This window comes from Hyperolius riggenbachi, chromosome 1 (assembly GCF_040937935.1).
Source record: "Hyperolius riggenbachi isolate aHypRig1 chromosome 1, aHypRig1.pri, whole genome shotgun sequence".
Classification (NCBI taxonomy): Eukaryota; Metazoa; Chordata; class Amphibia; order Anura; family Hyperoliidae; genus Hyperolius; species Hyperolius riggenbachi.
The window spans coordinates 238,427,422-238,449,868 of NC_090646.1; the positions used below are offsets into that span (position 1 = coordinate 238,427,422).

General features: G+C 49.4%; 1 protein-coding gene across 1 annotated transcript in view; it reads left to right on the forward strand.

The window, feature by feature from the left end:
• Window positions 1-7,661: 7,661 nt before the first annotated feature.
• C1H4orf54 (chromosome 1 C4orf54 homolog) overlaps window positions 7,662-22,447 on the forward strand; it is a 43,603-nt gene continuing 28,817 nt past the window's right edge. Inside the window, exon 1 of the mRNA XM_068231804.1 lies at window positions 7,662-12,321. Within this exon, the coding sequence (XP_068087905.1) occupies window positions 7,714-12,309 (4,596 nt within the window). The 5' untranslated portion in view covers window positions 7,662-7,713 and the 3' untranslated portion in view covers window positions 12,310-12,321. The remainder of the gene's footprint in view (window positions 12,322-22,447) is intronic.

A 22,447-nucleotide genomic window follows, 5' to 3' on the forward strand; every position in this document is an offset into this window, starting at 1 on the left:
AGATGTGCCGTACATCTCTTTCATGTCACTATCCTACTGGACTCCCCTTTGGTGAGTCTCTGCGATCTCAGGATATCTACTATATTCCGGAGGAATCTGTAGTGTGCAACATCGCTGGTGAAACGACACCATTTGAAAGTTCTGCGGACCACCTATCAAACTCGTTTACAACCTTATAATGTGGGTTGTTGGAATCTGGTAAGCCTTGCTTCTTTACCCTTTTGTTCGAAGATCCTGTATACCAAAAAATGATGAAAGCTGTATTACTATAGACCTGCGCTGACTTTATATATTCATTGAAGTGTAGACCCTGCCTCAATCTTTAGGCTACATTCACAGTGGTGTGTCATGGTGCGGCGTAATGGCACTGCAACGCAGTTCAATGCACCACTTATAATGACGTTCACAGTGTGGCGGGCGCTGTGCAGTATAACGACATGTGGCATCAGTGCATTATTGCAAAACGCAAATGTTAAGTTACAGTTAAGCATACTCTTAGGGCCCGTTTCCACTAGAAGTGATGCAATGCAGCTACATAGCCGCATCGCAGCGTGGGTGTGCTGAAACACATGCACGGCAATGGAATAGTTTCCACTGCATGCATGTTGTGCGTAGTGGTGCGGAGCAATCCAAAAATCTGCAGCATGCTGTAGATTCTTGCACAGACGCATCCGCCCACAGCCGCGTCCCATCTCCTCCATAGACTTCCGCACCAGGAGATGTGGAAGTGATGCGGGCACCAGCTGAAGTGATGTGAAGCGGCTAGGTATCCGCATTCACATCACTATCCATGTGGAAACGGGCTCGTAATTGACTGCAAGGCAAGGGTAACGTGCAGCGCCACTTTTCCATTCTGTTGAATCACGCTCCTTCTGTCGGGAAAGTAACATAACTGTAACTGTGAACCTAGTCTCAAGCTAAATACTCACCACCCGAGGGAGAAAGATGGATCCAGAGACAACCCCTGACGACGACGAGTGTTCAGCAGTCCATCTTCCGGCTGACATGCGGGATGCCACACAACAGGCGCGAATGGGAAGTCAAGCAATCGCGGTACCTTGCGCAGAGTCTCCGGGGATCTTAAAGGACACATCCGAGCTGTAGTTAAAAAAATGAAATCTACTTACCAGGGGCTTCCTCCAGCCCCTAGCAGCTGATCTGTCCAATGCCCCAGCTCCACTCTCTGCCGCTGGCTCTCGGACTGCGGCGGCGCCTCGTCAAGCCGTCCTCTACTGCACCTGCACGAGTGCCACTGGCCGATCAAATCCAAGCTGTCCAGAGTGTACTGCGCAGGCACAGAACTACTGCTCCTGCGCAGTACACTCCAGCCACGTGGACTCAGAGCTGGATTAAGGCTAAATGGGGCCCTGAGCAAAGTAACTGATTTGCCCCCCCCCCCCCCCCCCCTCATCATGTCGTAATAGAATCAGAATATGCAGCTGCACAGCAACATGCTGCACACACCGGGGCAGCCGTGCTACTGGTTGCTATGGGCAACAGCCCGCTTTCCTCTGTGGATGCACAATGCAGGGATTACCAGCGGCAAAATGCAGAGTGAGAGATAAATGGCTGGGACATTTGCACTCAGGGGCTGGGGCACCCCTGTGAAGAGGGCGCCAGATATCACAGCAGCAGCACTTTCCCCCTGCATCTCCAGCCTGGCAATAGCAGAAAGCTCTGGACACCGCCAAACCGGAAGCCGTTCCCCAGACAGAATTACATAACCACCCCCACCACCGAACAACCAATTTCCTCCCAAACTAGACAGCCACCATGCAGCCTCCATCCCAGTGAATACGATAGTCCAGCAGAGAAGGCAGCCGCAGCGAGGGAGAATGACAGCACCAGATGACTCACATTCACCTATTGTGATCCAAGCAATAGAGGTCCCGTCATCCGAAGCCCATCTGTCTCCTCTAGAGTGCTGCCGCTCTGTTACTACTACTATTACTACTTCCTACTTCCTGTCTGATCTGAGAATCAGGAAGTTCAGAGCGAGTGGCTGCACTGTAGAAGAGACAGATGGGTTTCAGATGACGGGATCTCTATCGCTTGGATCATGGATAGGTGAGTGAGCGTTTGCCATCTGCTGCTATCATTCTTGCTGCAGCCGTGGTTCTCTGTGGGAAGGGAGGGAGGAGTGGGCAGCGGCAGAGCACACAGTAGCAGGAGGGGGACCTAGGAGGAGAGCCTGGCTCTAAAGACAATCAGCAGCGCACGGCATTTGACAAAACAAGACAAATAACATTTATATCGCGCTATTCTCCTGGCGGACTCAAAGCGCCAGAGCTGCAGCCACTAGGACGCGCCCTATAGGCAGTAGCAGTGTTAGAGAGACTTGCCTAAGGTCTCCTACTGAATAGGTGCTTGCTTACTGAACAGGCAGAGCCGAGATTCGAACCCTGGTCTCCTGTGTCAGAGGCAGAACCCTTAAAGGGACTCCGAGCAGTGCCTGTGGGTATGCCTTTAAGCAGTGGCGGACATACGGCCGTGCAGGCCGTGCCGCCGCACGAGGGTCCCTGAAGTTCCACTGCTTCAGGGGCCCATTAAGTATTGCTGGGTTTTTTTTTTATTTTATTCTTTATTTTTTTTAACCTGGGGGGCCCCGACTCCTGTCCTCCCCGCTCACCTCGGGCCCCCCCCCCCCTCATGCGGTGGGAGAGCGGAAAATACAGGAAGTCTCCGGGGCTGCAGCAGACGCTAGAGGCAGCTGCCGCTTGGTCTCCCCTGTCTTCAACTCTGTATCTCTGCTCGCTACTAAACCAGGAAGTATACAAAGTTGGAGACATATCGGAGACCAAGCGGCAGCTGCCTCTAGTGTCTGCTGCAGCCCCGGAGACTTCCTGTATTTTCTGCTCTCCCGCCGCGCATACCGGGAGGGGGGCCCCCAAGGTGAGGGAGGGAGGATAGGAGTCGGGCCCCCCACCCGGATAGCTACCCACCCACCCGGCTACCTTACCCACCCGGCTACCTACCCGGCCTACCCGGCCACCTAACCACCCACCCGGGTACCTAACCACCCTGCCGGCTACCTAACCACCCGGCTACCTACCTACCCGGCTACCTACCCACCCACCCGGCTACCTAACCACCCTGCCGGCTACCTACCCACCCGGCTACCTACACCCCCACCCGGCTACCTACCCACCCGGATACCTACACACCCACCCATCTACCTACCCGGCTACCTAACCACCCACCCGGCTACCTACCCACCCGGCTACCTACCCGGCTACCTAACCACCCACCCGGCTACCTACCCACCCGGCTACCTACCCGGCTACCTAACCACCCACCCGGCTACCCACCCACTCGGCTACCTAACCACCCACCCGGCTACCTAATCACCCTGCCGGCTACCTAACCACCCGGCTACCTACCCACCCACCCGGCTACCTACCCACCCAGCTACCTACCCGGCTACCTAACCACCCTGCCGGCTACCTACCCACCCGGCTACATACACCCACACCCGGCTACCTAACCACCCACCCGGCTACCTACCCACCCGGATACCTACACACCCACCCGGCTACCTACCCGGCTACCTAACCACCCACCCGGCTACCTACCCACCCGGCTACCTACCCGGCTACCTAACCACCCACCTGGCTACCGACTCACCCGGCTACCTACCCGGCTACCTAACCACCCACCCGGCTACCCACCCACCCGGCTACCTACCCGGCTACCTAACCACCCACCCGGCTACCTAACCACCCACCCGGCTACCTACACACCCACCCGGCTACCTACCCACCCACCAGGCTACCTACCTACCCACCCACCCGGCTACCTACCAACCCAAAAGGCTACCTACCTAAAGACCCACCAGGCTACCTACCTACCCACCCACCCAGCTACCTACCCACCCACCTACCCACCCACCAGGCTACCCACCCGCCTACCCAGCCACCCACCAGGCTACCCACCCACCCGGCTACCCAGCCACCCACCAGGCTACCTACCCACCCGGCTAAGGGCTACCTACCACCCGGCTGCCTACCTACCTACCCACCAGGCTACCTACCCACCAGGCTACCTACCCACTCACCCACCAGGCTACCTATCCACTCAACCACCCATGGGAGCTGCGCGCCGGATGGAGGCTGGGACAGGAGGTCTGCTGCTGCAGGTGAGTAAATGTTTTTTTTTATTATTTATTTTAGCAGGTGTATGTTCTGGGCAGGTCTGCCACATGATTGCGTGTATGTTCTGGGCAGGTCTGCCACATGATTGCATGTATGTTCTGGGCAAATTTGCTAAATGATTGCATGTGTTTTCTGGGCAAATCTGCCGACATGATTGCACGTATTTTCTGGGCATATCTGCCGACATGAGTGCACGTATTTTCTGGGCATATCTGCCGACATGATTGCACGTATTTTCTGGGCATATCTGCCTACATGATTGCACATATTTTCTGGGCATATCTGCCGACATGATTGCACGTATTTTCTGGGCATATCTGCCGACATGATTGCACGTATTTTCTGGGCATATCTGCCTACATGATTGCACATATTTTCTGGGCATATCTGCCGACATGATTGCACGTATTTTCTGGGCATATCTGCCGACATGATTGCACGTATTTTCTGGGCATATCTGCCGACATGATTGCACGTATTTTCTGGGCATATCTGCCGACATGATTGCACGTATTTTCTGGGCATATCTGCCGACATGATTGCACGTATTTTCTGGGCATATCTGCCGACATGAGTGCACGTATTTTCTGGGCATATCTGCCGACATGATTGCACGTATTTTCTGGGCATATCTGCCTACATGATTGCACATATTTTCTGGGCATATCTGCCGACATGATTGCACGTATTTTCTGGGCATATCTGCCGACATGATTGCACGTATTTTCTGGGCATATCTGCCTACATGATTGCACATATTTTCTGGGCATATCTGCCGACATGATTGCACGTATTTTCTGGGCATATCTGCCGACATGATTGCACGTATTTTCTGGGCATATCTGCCGACATGATTGCACGTATTTTCTGGGCATATCTGCCGACATGATTGCACGTATTTTCTGGGCATATCTGCCGACATGATTGCACGTATTTTCTGGGCATATCTGCCGACTTGATTGCGCGTATTTTCTGGGCATATCTGCCGAAATGATTGCACGTATTTTCTGGGCATATCTGCCGACATGATTGCACGTATTTTCTGGGCATATCTGCCGACATGATTGCACGTATTTTCTGGGCATATCTGCCGACATGATGTGTATTTTCTTGAGAAAACCTGCACAATTATGTGAATTTTCTGGGGAAAGGGTTACCAAAACTTGGGCCCATCTGCCGACTTGATTGCACGTATTTTCTGGGCATATCTGCCTAAATGATTGCACGTATTTTCTGGGCATATCTGCCGACATGATTGCACGTATTTTCTGGGCATATCTGCCGACATGATTGCACGTATTTTCTGGGCATATCTGCCGACATGATGTGTATTTTCTTGAGAAAACCTGCACAATTATGTGAATTTTCTGGGGAAAGGGTCACCAAAACTTGGGCCCACTGTCTTTGCGTTGCACTTTTCAAGGGAACCTGAGGTGAGAATAATCTTGAGGCTGCCATATTTCTCTCCTTTTAAGCAATACCAGTTTCCTGGCTGCCGTGCTGGTCCTCTGCCTCTTATTCTTTCAACCATAGACCCTGAACAAGCATGCAGCAGGTCAGGGGTTTCTGACAATATTGTCAGAACTGACAAGATTAGCTGCATGCTTGTTGCTGGTGTAATTCAGTTTATTACTGCAGCCAAATAGATCAGCAGGGCCGCCAGGCAACTAGTATTGTTTAAAAGGAAATAAACCCTCACCCCGGGTTCGCTTTAAGTTAGTTAGCTCCGCCCTCATCCGGTCATTGCCACGCCCATTTGTACGCGCCGCAGGTTCTATCCACACCTACATTTTGCCCGCAGGTTGTAGCCACGCCCATATTTTGCCGCGGCGCAGGTCGTAGGGGGCCCACAATTACAATTTTGCACAGGGGCCCACTGCTGGCTCTGTCCGCCACTGCCTTTAAGCATACCCACAACTAATTAATTACATCCTCACACCTACCACCATGATGTTTGTAATTATATCCCTCTAGGTTCCTTATATTTCATTGCATTGTGCTGAATCGAGCTGCCGACTTTGGAGAAAAGTCGGCCTGAGTAATACAATGTAACTATAGAAAGATGCATATCATTTTGAAGCTCTCTTTCTCTTCTTTCCAATGATAGATAAACTGCCACCCTACGCCTTTTAGTTTTCGCTATTTTCGCGATCGAAATTGCCGTGGCTGCAATTTTGATCGCAATAAATACAGAAAACTAAAAGGCATAGGGCGGCGGTTTATATATCATTGGAAAGAGGAGAAAGAGAGCTTTAAAATGATATGTATCTTTCTATAGTTAATGCACTGCTCAGAGTCCCTTTAACCATTATACCATCCAGCCACCGCTGACAGGATGGCGAGGGCTGGTTTATGTGCTGATGGGGCTCCTTTGACTCTGAATGGGTCCCCAAGTGACTGCTTTTGTTGCCTGGTCGGTAATCCGGCCCTGCGTGGACTTGATTGACAGAGGTGCTTGCGCAGGTGCAGTAGAGGATGGCCTGGCGAGGCGCGCGCCGCAGTCCGAAAGTGGAGCTGGGGTGAGGGACAGATCAGCTGCTAGGGGCAGTAGATTTCATTTTTTTTTACCAGCTTGGACCTTCCCTTTAAAGATCTGATACACTGTGACAGTCGTTATCACCACGCATCACTGAACTTAATTTGCGTAATCGCACACCTGACCGCAAGATTGTGGAAACCATCGCTCAAAAAAAAAATCACTGTTCGTTGTAAAAAATATCTGAAAACGTTGTAAAAAAACATCTAAAAACTTGCATACTTGATATAGGCCTTCACACTTTTCAATGGAACTTTTCAAACTGGAACTAGCATTGAAGTAAGATCAGTGGCACAGCACAGCTATGGAGGAAGTGCCCCCCCCCCCCCCCCCCCCCCAAATAAAGCAAATAAGGGATCTATCTATCTCATCTGTCTTTCTATCCATCCATCCATCCAGCCCAGGCAATATAAACCTATGAGAAGCACACACAGAAAAGTTAACTAGTGAAACTGAATGTATCAAAATGTAAAATTAGTTACAGTGTGTAAATTATTTCCAACATGGGATACAAGGTTACTGTATCTCATTTACACTCTCAATCAAGTATTTTTGTTTTCTTTCTCTAGCAGAAACGATGATGAACCTGTGAGCATTATAAGCAAGGTCTGCTGGGGTATTTTTGCTTTCAAGGAATGCAATGTATGTATGTGGGATAGAAAGCGGGATCTGCTCCTGCCATTGTCAGTATTCCCAGGAAAGTTGAGCCCATGGTCGGCATTCTGCACATGCCACACGCGTCATCCATATATCCCCCAGTGGGTACTGGTGAGGGCAGAACATGCCCAGGGGGGCGGATGGAAAGGACAATGCTTCTTCTGCCACTAAACATTACAAAGGAATCGGGAAGTGGAAGCACGTGTGGACCCCCCTCTGCTCTGCCATGTCACTTAAAACTCTCTCTGCGTGACGTGTGAATCCCATTCAGGAAAAGAAGAATTTCCCATCTGCATTGCCTTCATTTCTGAGGGGCAGCAGCCGCCTGCGCCGGTGCCACTCAGACTGACAGCTCGGCGCCTGGCAGCCATGCAGCACTCGCTGCTGGGGAAAGGAGGGACCCTGCCTGAGCAAGAAGCCACATACGTGGAGATCCCCTGGTGTCCGGAGAGGAGGGTGACTGTCACAGTGAGCGGGGTGACACTGGGGAGGGCTGCAGACATGCAGGAAGAGGGGAGCTCTGAAGAGGGCTGCAGAGGTCCTGGCGAGGAGACCCCCATGGCAGGGGGCAGAGGAGAGCAGGAGGAGAGGTCTGAGGGCACCTACACCCCCTCCCATGCCAGTGACTTCTCAGACAACTTGTCCCAGCAGCCAGGATCATGTGCCAACGACGAGGCGCACTACATCACCACCCACGAGATCCAGTTGTGCGAGGCTGACCAGGAGCCGGATTACCCTGACTTTGGGCTGACCCCCTCCACCTGGAGTGACCCGGTGCACAGCGCCCCCGGCTGCACCTTCCTGGAATACGCCTCATTTGACAGTCAGGGAGGGACCCCCACAGATGAGGACTGCAGTTACTACTTGAGCACCGCCAGTGATCCCAACCCCACTGACAGTGTGGGCAGCACCGAGTTGGTCAGCAGTTCCTCGGAAAGCGATACCTCCCCGATCAGCAGCAGCAGCAGCAGCGGTGGCAGCACCAGGGACACATTGGCCAGAGCAGACGAGTCCAAACCTGGGATCCCCGCTGGCCAGATCCTCCTATCAATCAAAACTGCATCCAAGGCTATAAATGAGCCTAGCAACCTCCAGGCAAAGCAAAACAGCGCCCCTGCTGATGCCAAGCATGAGACAGACATGAGCTACTGCGTGTCCCGAGCCACCGAGAGCAAGTCAGCCTTCAAGCAGCATCAGCAGCAGCACCACTGCTTCCCCTACCCGCAGCTGTCCGATGCCCACAGGCTGGTGGCCATCCCTGCACGCCTGCAGGCACGCAGCGGGGTCCATGCCGACATCTCCAGCGGGGCCTCCAGCGCGGTCAGCGAGCTAGATGATGCCGACAAGGAGGTGCGCAACTTGACATCAAGATCCTTTCGCAGCCTCGCCTACCCCTACTTTGAGGCCATCAATTTCAGCTCCAGTGAGTCCACCACTTCTCTGTCCGATCAGAACGTAGGGATCAACAGCTGGTCCACTTACCTGGACTGGAAAGCAGGCTCCTTCCTATCTCAGAAGGCAGAGCAGACCCTCCACCAGCACTCATCCACTACATCCAACTTCGGGCTGAAGAAGATAGGCAAAGATGCATCGCAAGAACAGGTGTATGTGCAAGCCAACAAGTCTCAAACCAAAGCCATTGAACTTGTGGTGAGCGAGGTCGCAGAAAAGGGGGCTAAAGCAGCACGTTCTTCTAAGCGCATCCAGGCAGGCTCCAGGGTTGTAACCCTAACAGAGACCCTAAACTTCAGCAGTAGTAGTAGCAGCAACAGCAATGCGAAAGGCAAAGCCACCAAGCCTCCTGAACCTGCCGCCGGGTCAGTTTGCAAGGATGGGGTTACAGAGTCATTGCCAAGAGAAGCTGCAGCGCAGGAGGTGAACAAGCACACTAGAAGTGTAGCTGAAGCCATGGAAGGTACTCACAAATCGAAATATGCCTCAAGTCTGCTTAAAAATATCATCTCCAAGAAAATGCAACTGGAACAAGAGTTTAAGATGGAAAGAGGGGAGCTCACAGACACTTCCCAGAAAGCTGCCTCCAAGGAGACAGACCAACCCAAGGGTGTACAGAGGCAGAACTCCAAGTTCTCAGATGCAGGCTCTGATTTTACCTTGGTCAGCAGCGAGGACATCGGGGAATTCTTCGATATCAAAGCCAAGGATTTCGCTCCTGCGGATGGAACTACAAATAAGCAGACCTCCCCATTTGAGCCTAGCCGAGAGGAACCCATCTCCAAGAACGCTTCAGACGCCCTGAAAGGCATGTTACTCCGTAGCCACAACAGCGCCTTCAGATCATGGAAAGAGAAGGAAATAGAGAAAATGGAGAAGAAGATAGAGGAGAAGGTCGCCAAGGCGAGAAGAATAAAGATTCCATTAGAAAGAGACTGGAGAGCGGAATTCGGGGAAATATCCTCTGTTCAGGCAACTAAAATGTCTAGGTTATTTGTTCCTGGCATCCAGCACACTCCTAAAGAGAAGCAAGCCGAGAAGCAAGCAACTAAATACTCAGTTTCCACCTATGCCCACCAGACCTGTTTTAGCCGCAATGAGAATGAGTTTAAAAGCGAAAAGCTTCACATACTGGAGGCTACAGCCAGCAGAATTACTCCTATGATCACCCCCAAGCCACAAGAGATTAAGCTAAACCTAGGATTATCCACAGAGAATAAAGACAGCCCTTTCAACATCGCCAAGCTGCTGACCCCAAATTTAGCTTCTAGCGCTGCTACTCTTTCCAAGGCAGCAGAAGACCTGAGGAACCAAATCCCATCCAGGGCTGAGGTCCTGGAGAAGATGCCCCAGTTCTTGGTGAGAGATGTGAGAGAGACCAAACCCAAAGGTCAGGGAACTATTCATCAGGTGAGGGACGTTAGGAAGCTGCTAAAAAGCACTTACAGCCATGATACCGGTGACAACAGTGATAGAGGAAGCGTAATGTCCGACCAGAGCCCCACAGATCAGAAGTCAAAGTTGTCCACGGCATCCAAGATATCTTCCGCTCTGTCTCCAATTGTCATCACCTGTCAGGCGGTGAAGAATAAAGAGGAGGGCGAAAAGAGTCTTCCAGATGAGATGGCAGAAGGAGAAAACGCTGCAGACACCGTCCTAGTGCACAGGGCTTCGGGCAGGCTCCCGGTAGCCACTATTGCACCCAACAAAACCGGGCCTAGGCTTCCAGTTGTGAAGATCGTGTCTAAAGCATCCAAATGGAGACAGGAGAAAAAGGAACCCGAGGTGCTGGTGCCACCACCTCAGTCTCCACAGTCCCGAGCAGCACTGGAGAAGCTGACTGCTGCCGTGAAAACTATGGAGCAGCTTTATGTATTTGATAGGAAGGAGTGGAAGCGCAAAGATGGTCCACAGCCCATCACGGGCAGCCACGTCCTCTCTCTTATTGCTTGCCACGAGTCACCTGGGGGCTCAAAGGTGACAACTGCTGAGGAAGCCAGAAATACCACTGCTGTGGAAGCCAGACCTAAGACTGCAGTGCAAGCCAGAACTAAAACCACACAAGTGCAAGAGTCCCGCAAAGCTGTAGCTCCGGTGCTTCCCAAAGCCCCAGAGCCACTGAGTCGGCAAAATTCTCTTACAGGTGCTGAGAAGAGTCCTATTAAACAACCAGCACAAGAGAATAAAGCACCTCCCAGGACCTTCCAGGTGTCCAAGTTTGGGGAAGCCAAGAAACAAGACCAGACAGAAAAACCTTCACTCAGCAGAGGCACCAGCAACCTAAATGTGTTCACTGTGAGTGCTTCCCCGGTCAAGAACAAGCAAAACACACTCGAGTCAACACTCAATAGTAAAAATACTCGACCTCAGCCGCCAACTTCCTTGAGGATTCCACAGATGGCCCCTGAGGAGCCCAAGAAAGAGGATCCAGTGGCTCCGCAGCCTCCCTCCTTAGTGCGGAAAGCCAGCGCTGACTTTGAAAACTACCTCACTATTCCTGTGAAGTCAGCAGGGGAAGCCAAGCCACCAGCTGGTTCAACAACACGAGATCCACCTTCAACTCACAAGGAAACCACATCAAACAACCGAGAGACTACTGGCAACACAAAAGACTCCAATGTGGGCACTACAAACACCCGGGAACCTAGTAGTGTTATTCGGGAGGCTGCAGCAACTGTTCGAGATACTGCTGCCATGGCCACCCTTCCACCATTCAGCACCAAAGCCCAAGCAGGTAGTCCGAAAAGCCCCATCAAGGCACCAAATGACTGGCGAGGTAAAGCAAAAGAGGGTGTTCAGCCCACAAGGGCACCCTCAGCAGGTTCAGAGCCACAAACCCCAGACTCTGTTCCCTCAGCCACCATTTACCATCATCCTTTCCCACCTGTTGCCATGGCGATGCCTACTACTCAGGGACCTATCTATTACTCTCCTCCTATGCCTTCAGCCACCCCTGCAGAGTTATATCCACAGACCCAGCGTAAAATGCTGGTGGACTTAGCTACAGGCCAGTATTATCTAGTGGACACTCCTGTGCAGCCTGTGAAAAGGAGACTGTTTGACCCTGAAACTGGACAGTATGTTGATGTCCCTGTTCCCCCACCTCCTGTTACACCAGTGCCCTTTCCTATGCCACAGCTAGCCCTTAGTCCTGGTGCCTATGCACCTTATATGTTTTATCCAGGATTTTTGCCCACTCCTCCAACTGTCCTTCCTGCCAATCCTTTACAAACCCCACTCTCTAACCCAGGAAGTGATCAAGCATATGAGATGCCAGGAGTAGAGGTGTCACAGCAGGGGGAAACCGGCTTTTCAGAATCCCCCTACTACTTGGCTACTGGCTCATCAGCACCCACTGCATCAGTAGGCCAACCAGCTAGTATAAGAAGGGGATCCCTGGGCTGCCCAGATGGAAAGCAGGTCATCAGCTTCATGTCTCAGCCTGGACCCAGAATTGTGGCACCACCATCATTTGATGGCACCACAATGCGTTTTGTTGTGGAGCACAGATGAATGAATACACAGGTAAGAAGAGCTCTTTATTGACATACCAATTCACTCACAAGTAATGCAACAAAGCCATAACTGAAAAAAATATACATTATTCAGTAGCTTGCCATGATTTTTATCAATTGGCTGTTTCCTGGTAAAGTTACTAGAATATAAGCAGCACTGCTGTTCACTGATAAAGACACTCTTCAAGTCTGATTGGGTACATTTACTTTCCAAATGGTTCACTGTGCTGTGTTGGCTGATATAATCGCATTGTTAACGCGATGCAATTATATTGTAATGGTATGTTGGCATTGGTGCGTAGCAGTGCAATGGTTCCATTGGCATTAACACGAATAATGCAGTACGTGCCGCATAACGCACACTAACAGTGAAGCATAATTTCTGTGTAGCGTTTGCTTCACTGTAAATGTCGCAGCATAGGCATAATGTGCGATGTGACTTTTCCCCTCTGTTGCGCTGCAATCCTGTTTTTCCAGGGAACACAACACAACTCCCCAGTGTGAAAGTAGCCTAAAGCAAGTAAAGCTAAGTTCACACCGAATCTGTTGCAGTCTGCATGTCACACACCAAAATGGATATCAAAATGAGCATCTACCAGCAACAGGTGAATTTCAACACATGTATCTCTTGCCTTTCACTTTTTATGCGGTCGTAACGAGCGCAGTGTCTACTGACGCACTAATAGAACTGAATCTGATGCACTGTGGTGGCAATGCGCCATTGCCTGATCATAGTAATAATGCAATACAATGTGCATGGGGTGACAATGTGTTTATTCAGCTGAAGATAAATATGGAGAGGCCCTTCCCTTAGGCCTCATTCACACTGGAGCACTTAGTGATTTCAGCTTGTATGTAAATTACTAGCACTTGAAAAAGCTCTGTAGCAATGCAAATCAATGATAGTGTTCACACTGTAGCAATTCCCAGAGATTAGCGATTTGCTGAAATCTCAAACTTGGTGCATGCAGCATTTTTGGAGCAATTGCATTTCAGTGTTAAAGAATTACAAAATGCAATCACTCCAAAATCACTTTCCTGTACAGTGAAAAATCACAGGAAAACACTATTGATTTTTTTCTAGTTTTGCGATTCCCAGTGTAAATAAGGCCTTAGGGCCCATTCACACTAGAAAAAGGCAAAACTCTTATGCTGGGAATACACGGGTCGATTTTGCCGCTCGATTTGGCCCGATCGTTTTCCACGCTCGATTATGCGGGCGATTTTCTTATCTTCCATTCATTTTTCTTATCTTTTCCCATTGTTCCCTATGCAAAACTGAGCGCGGAATCGATCGGGCGGGAGATCGGACATGTCGGAAATGATCAATCAAGCCATCTAAATGGTTCAAAATTGACCCGTGTATTTCCAGCATTAGCGCTAACGTTTTGCGTGAGTGATTTTACTGTGATTATCGCGGTAAAATTACTGTACAAATCTGTGTTGGATGATCGATCACAATTAGCGCTTCTATAGCATGCTAATGGAGATCGCTCCCAAATCACTGAAAAATGCTGCATGTAACGTGTTTGCGATTGCGAAACGCCCTTGATCGGCGGCAATCACGGGCGTGAGATCACTGCCATATAGTTACTATTGCACTAGCGCTTTAAAAAGTGCTAGCGCTTTGGCAATTAGCAGTAAATGGCCGCTAATCATCCTAGTGTGAATGGGCCCTTACTAACTTTTCATATTACAGGTCCTTTTACAGTTGGTGAAATGCGGTGTGATTTGAAACAATTGCACTGCACCAGAGCCGACAGGTCGCATTTCACGTTATAGCTGCGATGCGATTATAGAAAAAAAATAACATGCCACTTCCAGTGCACTTCCGGGATTGCCACACAAGTTGCACAGTACCGCACTGCAACTTGTGTGTTACCTACAGCATTTCCATCACACCGTGCCGCACTGCAGGTAAAAGGACCCTTAAAGAGAACCAGAGACAAATAAATAAATAGATTTATACATACCTGGGGCTTCCTCCAGCCCCATCAGCCTGGATCACTCCCACTCCGCCTTTTTCTGCTGCCTCTATCCGCTGGTACCGACTCCCGTCAATTCGGCCAGTCAGGGCCAGTCAAGCGCAGTGCGCTCCCTCCATACTGGGCAGGTGCATGCATAAAGAGCCGGAGGGAGCCCCTGTGGATGCAGAGAACTGCCCGCGTCCAGCGGAAGTGATGGGACCCGGTACCGGCGGATAGAGGCAGCGGAGAAAGGCGGCGTGGGAGCGTTCCATGCGTATGGGGCTGGAGGAAGCCCCAGGTATATATAAAATATTTTTCCATTTTTAAGGTTCCTTCGTATCTGGTTCCCTTTAAAGATTGCAGTAGCAGTCAAATGAAAATCTGTCGCAAGAAAAATGCATGTGTGAAATGCAAACGCACTCAAAATGCACTTAAAATGCACACACGCATGTGACGCAAAACACTACCTTTTGCGCACTGCCTACTGTGTTCCTACCCTCAAGGGTGGGTGCTTTTTAAGTGCGTTTTGAATGCGGTTGCATTTCTCACATGCGGTTATCTAGAATTTTGCTTGCGTTTTAATGCATTTGCGTTTCGCACATAAAAATCGCATATGCGTGTTTGTGCATTTTGTATACATTTTTGATATGCGTTTTATGCTAGGAAGCGGACATATGGGAAAACAGAACGGAAGTAGTTGAATGGCAACAGAGTGAAGATGTACCCGATTATCCGGTAATCAGATCCGTTTTCACGGATCTGTATGCCACTTAATTGCCAGTGCGAACCGGGCCTAACACACCCATCTGGGTGAAAGCCATAGTTTTGGTGATTTCCATCCTTTTGAGGTTTTCCTTCCCTTCATGTTTTTTTTTTTTTTTTGTGTGCACTTGTTAGAGTTATGCTACGAACACACTTGCGATAACGATCGTTCGCTAGGAATGATAATTGAAAGACGAACGATACGGCAACAATAGGAATGCAACGATGGGATGCAGCAATCATCATACACAATTTAACGATCGTTCTCGCAGAAAAGAAGGATCAGATGCGTACATAGTTATTTAAAATAAAAAAAACAAACACACTGACATGGAGTTACATTAGATACAAATATATGATTGTTAACTTGAAAACAAAGTTTAATAGAAATGAGCAATGTAACAATCTTTACGGCCGCGCTACAAAGGAAGTACGGAAGCTGGGCAGAATTCAACGCAGGCGCATTGGCCCTTGCAACGATCGTTCTCGGCCGATGTCTGTACACACTATAGTTTTGTAACGATTGTCGGTAGATACGATCCGTCAGGTTGGATATTTCCATCTTCCCGATGTCGTTCTTTTGTCGTTCGTGTTAATAATCGTTGGGTAAAGTTTTTTCCCCGATTTTCGGCGGAACGATCGTTAATTAGCTGTTTCAAACGACCATAGTCGCCAGTGTGTACGTAGCATAACAGGAAGGGAGAGAAATTCTCCACACCGTGACAGCTGAGAGCAATAAAAACCTTGCAGAGGTTTTACCTTCCTTGCTCTTTTGAGAAAAGGCTACATTCACAGTAGTGGGTTATGGTGCAGCATAATGACCGCATTCTTACGTGGCTAGTTGCACTGCAATGCACCACCTATAGCGACGTTCACACTGCAGTGGGTGCAATGGGGAGTAAAGGTGTGTGGCATCCTAACAACACACTGCATGTGCGTTACCACTTGGCAGTGAAGCATAGTTTTATATTGACTGTATGTTTTACTGTACTTCACTGTATGCAGCACAACGGGTGGATAACGTGCGGAGCAACTTTCCAATTCTACTGCATTCCCTCTGTTACAGGGAACACAACACAACTCCCACTGTGAACCTAACCTAAGGGATTTAGTTAGGCATGAACTGCTTTTCACTACACATCCTACAGTAAATCAATCCAAAGTGTGAGAATGTATTTGCTTGGGATCAGTAATTCTGTACAGTTATCTGGCTTTGATACTAACAGCTGTTTACAGTGTGAGTGTTGTTATGTACACCACTGCTATTTCAGGGCATGCACTGGGGTCTAACATACCTTACCCAGAAGTTATACTAGTAAAGAAACTGTCAGATAACCACAAGGCACAAAACCTATTTGTTTAATCTTTATTGTATACTGTAGTTCCAGAGCAGTGCAGCTAAGCCTAGCCTCACTACCCTGGGACTTGAATGCAATCTTAGCACTGTGGAAGGGCAGCTTCCATGAGAACCTAATCATGCATCAGTTTTGATATGTGGCAAATTTGGAGAGCTCCTTATTAGTGAAAAATAGATTTGCTCTATATCTTGGTATCACTATAGCATTTAAAGGAAACATCAGGCAACTTTAAAAAAAATCAGATCTACCTGGGGCTTCCTCCAGCCCCTGGAAGCCTATGTGTCTCTCGTCACAGCTCCACTCCAAGCCGGTCTCCCGGGGCCCCCTCCATAGCAGCCGCCAACCCAGGCAGGTTGGCGGCCACTGCATGCCACCGTGCTGCTCGCCAGTTATGCTCCTGTGGCCAGGGGCATAACTAGACTTAATAGGGCCCCCTCAAGATATGATGGCAGGGGCTGCAGGGGTGATTGTTACACCCATGCCCGTGGCTCAGAGTGTTCTGCACAGAGGCTAGAGGAAGCCCAAGGTAAGTAGATCTGATTTTTTTAAGGTTGCCTGATGTTTCCTTTAACTACTAGCCAACTACTTCACGCCGATGGGCATGACAGCGACGGCAGCCCCAGGACCGCCTAACGCCAATCAGCGTAATGTCCTGGGGCGGGGATTTGTAGGAGATCTCACGCATCTCTGCTTGGATGACGGAGCTCATCGCCGCTAGGAGACTGTTAGACAGCGAAACCAACGTCTATTTAGTCTGTACAACGATGCGATCTACGGCAGCGCTGTACTAGGGACAGCCATGCGACACGGTTGTCCCTCTGGGAGACACTAAAGCTGAAGCCTATGACAGCCGATCGCACTGATTGGCTGATGGTGGGGAGGGAGGGCGGATTAGAAAAATAATAAAAATAAATAGGGTTATTCATTTAAAAAATATTACAATAAATATTTTTAAAAAGAAAATAAACATCCTGGGAGCAATCATAACCCACTAACAAAAAGCTCTGTTGGTGGGCAGAAAAGGGGGGGGGGGATCACTTGTGTGCTGAGTTGTATGTCCCTGCAGCGAGGCCTTAAAGCTGCAGTGGCCTATTTTGTAAAAAAAAGGGCCTGGTCACTAGGAGGGTTTAAGCCGTGGTCCTTAATTTTAAATTTCTTGTAGGAATGCTGTGTTTCCACATACACATAAAAATAAGGTAAATGAGGTGAAGTCATGTTTTTAGAAATCCTTGGAAAGTATGAAGCAAGGACAATTCTAATAAAAATTGGGCCCTGGGTAATGATTACATGGGCCCTGCAGCATTACGTGTCAAAGCCCCCAGATAGCTACATTAGGTGGCTTTTTTGTTCCTCACCCCCCCCCCTCCCCGATAGTTTTGGGTTATTTTGCAGACGCGGCTGACAGCCCCCCTCCCCCCAGGTATCTCTTCAGTTGATAGTGCTCCACATTACGATTTTCAGGTGTCTGCTGCCCACATTGTGATTTTCAGGTGCCTGCTGCCCACATTACGATTTTCAGGTGTCTGCTGCCCACATTACGATTTTCTGGTGACTGCTGCCCACATTACGATTTTCAGGTGCCTGCTGCCCACATTACGATTTTCAGGTGTCTGCTGCCCACATTACGATTTTCAGGTGTCTGCTGCCCACATTACGATTTTCAGGTGTCTGCTGCCCACATTACGATTTTCTGGTGACTGCTGCCCACATTACGATTTTCAGGTGCCTGCTGCCCACATTACGATTTTCAGGTGTCTGCTGCCCACATTACGATTTTCAGGTGTCTGCTGCCTACATTACGAGTTTCAGGTGTCTGCTGCCCACATTACGATTTTCAGGTGTCTGCTGCCCACATTACGATTTTCTGGTGACTGCTGCCCACATTACAATTTTCTGGTCACTGCTGCCCACATTGCGATTTTCTGGTCACTGCTGCCCACATTACGATTTTCAGGTGTCTGCTGCCCACATTGCGATTTTCAGGTGCCTGCTGCCCACATTACGATTTTCAGGTGTCTGCTGCCCACATTACGATTTTCTGGTGACTGCTGCCCACATTACGATTTTCAGGTGCCTGCTGCCCACATTACGATTTTCAGGTGTCTGCTGCCCACATTACGATTTTCTGGTCACTGCTGCCCACATTGCGATTTTCTGGTCACTGCTGCCCACATTGCGATTTTCAGGTGTCTGCTGCCCACATTACGATTTTCAGGTGTCTGCTGCCCACATTACGATTTTCAGGTGTCTGCTGCCCACATTGCGATTTTCAGGTGTCTGCTGCCCACATTACGATTTTCAGGTGCCTGCTGCCCACATTACGATTTTCTGGTGTCTGCTGCCCACATTACGATTTTCAGGTGTCTGCTGCCCACATTACGATTTTCAGGTGTCTGCTGCCCACATTACGATTTTCTGGTGTCTGCTGCCCACATGACGATTTTCAGGTGTCTGCTGCCCACATTGCGATTTTCTGGTGTCTGCTGCCCACATTACGATTTTCTGGTGTATGCTGCCCACATTAGGATTTTCTGGTGACTGCTGCCCACATTGCGATTTTCTGGTGACTGCTGCCCACATTAGGATTTTCTGGTGACTGATGCCCACATTGCGATTTTCTGGTGAATGCTGCCCACATGGCGATTTTCTGGTGACTGCTGCCCACATTGCGATTTTCTGGTGAACTCTGCCCACATTACGATTTTCTGTCCCACATTACGATATTCTGGTGAACGCTGCCCACATTACGATTGTCTGGTGAATGCTGTCCACGTTACAATTTTCTGGTGACTGCTGCTCACGTTACGATTTTCTGGTGAACTCTGCCCACATTATGATTTTCTGGTGAACTCTGCCCACATTATGATTTTCTGGTGAACTCTGCCCACATTATGATTTTCTGGTGAACTCTGCCCACATTACGATTGTCTGGTGAATGCTGTCCACGTTACAATTTTCTGGTGACTGGTGCCCACATTACGATTTTCTGGTGAACTCTGCCCACATTATGATTTTCTAAAGGCCCACATTACGATTTTCTGGTGAACTCTGCCCACATTACGATTTTCTGGCCCACATTACGATTGTCTGGTAAAATGCTGCCCACTTTACAATTAATTTACAGTGAAACGCTGCCCCATTATGATTATTTGGCACCTATGGGGGGGGGGGGGGGGCCCATCCAAATATTCGCAGGGGGGCCCAGTGATTTCTAGTTACGCCCCTGCCACTAGTGGAAAGAAATATAAGATACATGGCAGATATTCGTGCGATTCCAGCTGGGTAGTCTATTTACTTAAATGCCCTTGTGGTAAATGTTATGTAGGTCAAACGACCTAAAGGCTCAAAGACAGACTGGCATCGCACAAATCTGCCATACGTAATCATAATAGTGATCAAGCTGTGTCAGAACACTTTACCCGTTTTAGACATAATGTCAGCCAACTTAAAGTATGTATCATTGGTAGTGTCCCCCTAGATAAAAAAGGAGGGGATAGGCTGTCCAAACTTCTTAAAATGGAATCTAGGTGGATTAGGGAATTGGATACGATTAACTCTGGATTAAATAGGGACTATGACTTACGCCTTGATTGGTAGTTGATCTGTTCATGTTGTTCATATGTTTGCTTAAGAGTTCACTTAGGGGTCTTTGTTATATTAATTTTAAATTTTAAAATATAGCAACCAATATTAATTAATAGAGTTATGTGTGTTCTTCTGGCTATATATTATCGCATTTGCTTCCCTAAATTGCATGTGTTTGTGACACAAACTCTCCCCTTTGACATAATGGTATCTTGCCTGGGGTGAGTTTTTGTGCCTTTATATTGACTTCTGATCGGCGTTTTTGCGCGTTCGCATGGCCGTATCGGTATTGCGTATTTATTGGATAGGCGTTCTTTGCACGTTCGCATGGTCACATTAACACTGTGTACTTTTGTCCGGCATTTGACAGGCGTTTTTTTGCGTTTTTTTTTGCGTTTGTACGGCCGCATCAATACCGCGAGATTGGTTGACGCATTACGCATGGTCTTATTGGTTGGCATGTCTGGCCATGCGTACGTTTGGCCGCGTCATAAGCGTCATCTGACGCGTACCTATTTTTGATTGGCCGGCTAAGGCATCCACGTGATGTGGGCGTATTGCGGACCATGACGCGGACACGTATAGCGTTTTGATTGGACAGTGATCACGCAGTTTGTTTACAAACTGGTGATACACTTTTTGAATGAGGTGAAGGCGATCTATAGCCAGGGGAACTTTGTGATCCATCTGGGGACATTGCCTGTATTCATATTTATCCTACATGAGGTAAAATTGAGATCTTTAATTATATGCTCAGGGTTTCATAAAGGATACTGATGTCCCATAGAGATACATGGGTAGGTGGAGTGTTATATTTAAATGAGCAGTTCCCCATCAGGTCCTCCTATTTGAATATTGAATCTGATTGGTTGCTCTGGTGTATATATATGTGATGTGTTTGAACATGTATTCAGAACCTGGCAACATGAAGAAGGGCAGGAGCCCGAAACAGCGGACTGTCTTGCCTACTGGTTCTTTTTAATGTGCTTTTGATACTAATAAAACAAAGATTTATCCTAAAGAGGTGGTGCGGACTTCCATTTTGATCTACTACGACTACTCTCTGTGGTATCCGGAGACAAGCCCTGCACACCTCACCCCCCTTTCTTCTGACTAAGGGTGGTATGCCAGAAGAGTGCGATTGGCTCTTTCTTGTGTTTGCTAAGCCAGGGTACTTTGACACAAATCTTTGAACAACTAGATTCATGACATGTGCCATGCAGGGTATGTGTGTCAGCTTCCCCATATGCAAAGCGGCAAGCAGAATGCTGCCGTTGTCGCACACCACGTTGCCTATCTCCAGGTGGTGCGGGGTCAGCCACTCATCCACCTGTTTCTTAAGAGCAGCCAGGAGAGCTGCTCCAGTGTGACTCTCCGCTTTGAGGCAAGACATGTCTAAGATGGCGTGACACCGTCATACCTGGCATGCAGCATAGGCCCTGCGGAGCTGGGGCTGTGTAGCTGGAGAGGAGAACTGCCACTCAGCCAAGGAGGAGGAGGACAGCGAAGAGCATGTAGCAGGAGGAGAGGAGGTGGCAGGAGGCCTGCCTGCAAGCCGTGGAGGTGTCACAATTTGGTCCGCTGCGCCCTGCTTGCCATCGTTCACCAGGTTGACCCAATGGGCTGTGTACGTAATGTAGCGGCCCTGCCCGTGCTTGGCAGACCAGGCATCCGTGGTCAGGTGTACCCTTGACCCAACGCTCTTCGCAAGAGATGACACCACTTGCCTCTCAACTTCACGGTGCAGTTGGGGTATGGCCTTTCTAGAAAAATAAGTGCGGCCTAGGATCTTCCACTGCGGTGTCCCGATGGCCACAAATTTACGGAAGGCCTCAGAGTCCACCAGCCGGTATGGTAACAGCTGGCGAGCTAACAGTTCCGCCACGCCAGCTGTCAGATGCCGGGCAAGGGGGTGACTGGCTGAAATTGGCTTCTTCCGCTCAAACATTTCCTTCACGGACACCTGACTGCTGCTGTGGGCAGAGGAGCAGGAAGCGCTCAAGGGCAGAGGCGGAGTGGAGGAGGGTGCCTGTGAAGGTGCAAGGGAGAAAGCGGCAGAAGCAGATGATGCACCTGAAGGAGGAAGAGGAGAAGGAGGGTGACTTTTCTTTTGTGTGCTGCTGCTGCTTTTGCTCAGGTGGCCATCCCATTGCTGTATGTGCCTTTTCTCCAGGTGCCTTCGTAAGGCACTTGTCCCTACGTGAGTGTTGGCCTTTCCACGGCTCAATTTTTGTTGGCAGAGCGAACAGATGGCTTTGCTCCGATCTGAGGCACACACATTAAAAAATTTCCACACCGCTGAGCCACCCTGGGATGTGGGCACTATGGGGACCTCAGCAGCTGATGCTGAAGGGCAAGTTGGCTGGCTGTACATAGGTGGCGATACATGATGCCGGACACTGCCACCAGCTGTTTCTGACGAAGAGCTGCCCCAGCTTCTTTCAGCAACTTCTCTCCTCCTACT